At 36.3% G+C, this 2,746-nt stretch overlaps 1 protein-coding gene and 1 long non-coding RNA gene across 2 annotated transcripts in view; one reads left to right on the plus strand and one right to left on the minus strand.

The window, feature by feature from the left end:
• LOC107738615 (septin-9-like) overlaps positions 1 to 1,763 on the minus strand; it is a 62,031-nt gene extending 60,268 nt beyond the window's left edge. Inside the window, exon 1 of the mRNA XM_016550389.1 lies at positions 1,614 to 1,763. Coding sequence (XP_016405875.1) covers positions 1,614 to 1,668 — 55 coding nt within the window. The 5' untranslated portion in view covers positions 1,669 to 1,763. The remainder of the gene's footprint in view (positions 1 to 1,613) is intronic.
• A 117-nt stretch (positions 1,764 to 1,880) lies between these two features.
• LOC107738616 (uncharacterized) overlaps positions 1,881 to 2,746 on the plus strand; it is a 17,764-nt gene continuing 16,898 nt past the window's right edge. Inside the window, exon 1 of the long non-coding RNA XR_001639908.1 lies at positions 1,881 to 2,008. This is a non-coding gene — a long non-coding RNA (uncharacterized LOC107738616). The remainder of the gene's footprint in view (positions 2,009 to 2,746) is intronic.

Consider the following 2,746-nt stretch of genomic DNA (forward strand, 5'->3'; position numbering starts at 1 on the left):
ACAACATTCCAAGAGGCGTTTTCCTCAGAATGTACAGCGGTTCTGTCTATCTTCACTCAAGCACATGGAGGCACACTGATCTCTTGTTCGGAAATGACCTTATTGACTGGTTTGAGGTGAAGCTGAAAGAATGTAATGTCCCTCTTGTGGCATCTTCTACTAGGAATCACATGGCCTGGGTATAAATCTGAGAAAACTGTAGAGGCCAACACTAAGAACACTACGTCTTTACACTTAAAGTGACATGGACGGTGATGATCCCATCTACTAGTTAAATCCAATTTTGCCTGTCTCAAGTCATAGTACTTTTCAAGAGCTTAATAAAAGTTAGGTGTAACTGACAGAAATCAAGGCATGTCAAGTGATTTTGTTTAACGCATTGACAAAATGTTGAGCACTGTACTATTTCAGCTCTAGAAGGAACACACCCAGTGAACATGTTTACTGCTTAGCAAAAGACACCTCAATCTTCCCTGTCATCATGTGTAATTGCCTACAGTCTTCTTAAGAATGAGTTTTTGGCTGAAGCATCTACCAGACAAACCGCTTCACAACATTACCAAGGCAGCAAAAGCACTTCCTCAGACAGTATTTAGCTGACAACTGTTTCCACGTAGCACACAAATATAATAATAGATGGTGCTTTATTCTGAGTGCTTGAACTAATTTGTTTTTCCTCTTCACATCAGCACCTGTCTAAACACTGAGAGAAACTATTGTTCTCCAGTCCCCGCTGTGTCCGTCCATGACGGATCTATTGGAAAGGGTGCCTCTCTTCCTCAGAAATGTGTGTCAGATTCAATAGTGGACACGGCTGTGGTGAGGGTTGTGAAGATGTTTTTTGATGCTCTGCAGTGTAAAGAAAAAGGTTTGGGAGCATGCTGAGATAATTACAGCAGCACATTAGTGGAATGTTCTGACACCATCCAACTGCATTAACTTTTTACAACTTTTGGAAGTTCTTCAGAACAGCTAGATAGATAGATAGATAGATAGATACTGTACACTAAAGGCATGTTTGGAATAGCACAATTAAATTTCACAGCTGCAACTCCTTTCGCAGTAATACCAAACTACTCTTGAATTAAGCTATTGTTGTTTTATGAAAACAGAATTTGCATAAATAAATTATACACCTATAGGATCACTTAAACATGTCCTTTGATCTAACACTGAAGACTAACCAACCCAGTCAAATCAGTCTCGCCTCTCTAGTCATCCATGTGCTTAGGGTCTGTATGGACAATTGATGTTTACACTTTATACATCATCACAAAGAACATTATAATAAAACATCAAACTTTCATTGACATCCATAATCAAAAATTTAATTCCAAAATAGACTAAAAGAGACTTTTAAAAAGTAAAATAAATAAATAAATAATAATAATATACATCCTAATTATTAATTTATTGACGTATATATATATATATATATATATATATATATATATGTATTATTTATTATTGTATATAAACATAATGAAATGTGTTAAGAAAAGTTTTAGTTTTTCAAGTTTTTAAACACTTAATTTGTAAATAATTATACTTGCAAAGTTTCTCATAGCTCCAAAAAAATCACTTATTAAAATGAATGAAACACGCGCACTTACCCTCAAAATCAGACAATATCCCCTCCAGATGGTCATTGACTGAGATATCTGACATCCTGACTTCAGTCCAGGGAAAACTTCCAGCCTCAGTGGTATGCAATCACAAGAAATAAACTTTGCGAAAACAGTACAAAACCTCAAAAGATTTTCAAGCCGGCCAAAGTTTATCCGACGATTTTTGGGCTTGTGATGCAACAAAAAAAGTTGCGATTTTGGTGAGAGTCGTTTCTCATCTGAGAGCGCAGAGCAGAAACTCAGATTCAATAGAGAGCCGAAAGCAGACAACCCATCTGATAAACCTCCTCCTCCCTGTGAGTCCTGCCCCCTCACGAACAGAGTGGTGGGTAAAGTAACTCCTCATCCTTCACCCCACCCCGCGGCTACACCTGGAAAAGGTTTGCTACTTCTGTTCCGTTTCTGTTTGTTTGTGTGGAACATGCGTGGCCTGATAAAGGGAATAAGCCGAGAGAGAGAGAGAGAGAGAGAGAGAGAGAGAGAGGTTGGCGTCGGCCAAGTGCGGGTCATATTGCCACAATTGTACAAAGAAAAAAAATCAGCTGCACAAATTCAATGGCACACGAAACAGCAAAAGTGCAAAGTTAACAAACTGAAATATTAAGCCAGCTTTGGCCAACCAATACTGCAATGAATTCCAAATTTATAACATTTAATACAAATTTATGGAATGTGACAGCCTGCCTCCAAAACATCCCTGTCCTGAGAACATAGTTCATATACATACACACATATATAGGCTATACATATATATATATATAGGGCCCTATGAATTCAGTTTTTTTTTTTTTTTCCAAATTCCGTTTTTCTGGATTCCATTGTAATTTTTCTAGACTCTGTTTTAATGTTTAAATTAAATTGTATTGATCTAAAAGCATGTCTAATTAATGGAAATCATGAAACTTACACAATTTAACAACAATTTATTAAAAGTTTAACAAAAATTACATTTTCAAGGGCCTATGAAATGTTTTATTTTTACTCAAATTCATTTTTTTTCCATTAATTTTCTGGATTCCATTTGAATGGTTTCATTAAGTTTTAGTAATCAATAGCATTTCTAATCCCCCTCGGTAGAAATTGCGGACCAAAGGGGCACTTTAGCATCGGTGATTATA

The sequence above is a fragment of the Sinocyclocheilus rhinocerous genome, unplaced genomic scaffold (assembly GCF_001515625.1).
Source record: "Sinocyclocheilus rhinocerous isolate Xijiao unplaced genomic scaffold, SAMN03320098_v1.1 scaffold1155, whole genome shotgun sequence".
Classification (NCBI taxonomy): domain Eukaryota; kingdom Metazoa; phylum Chordata; class Actinopteri; order Cypriniformes; family Cyprinidae; genus Sinocyclocheilus; species Sinocyclocheilus rhinocerous.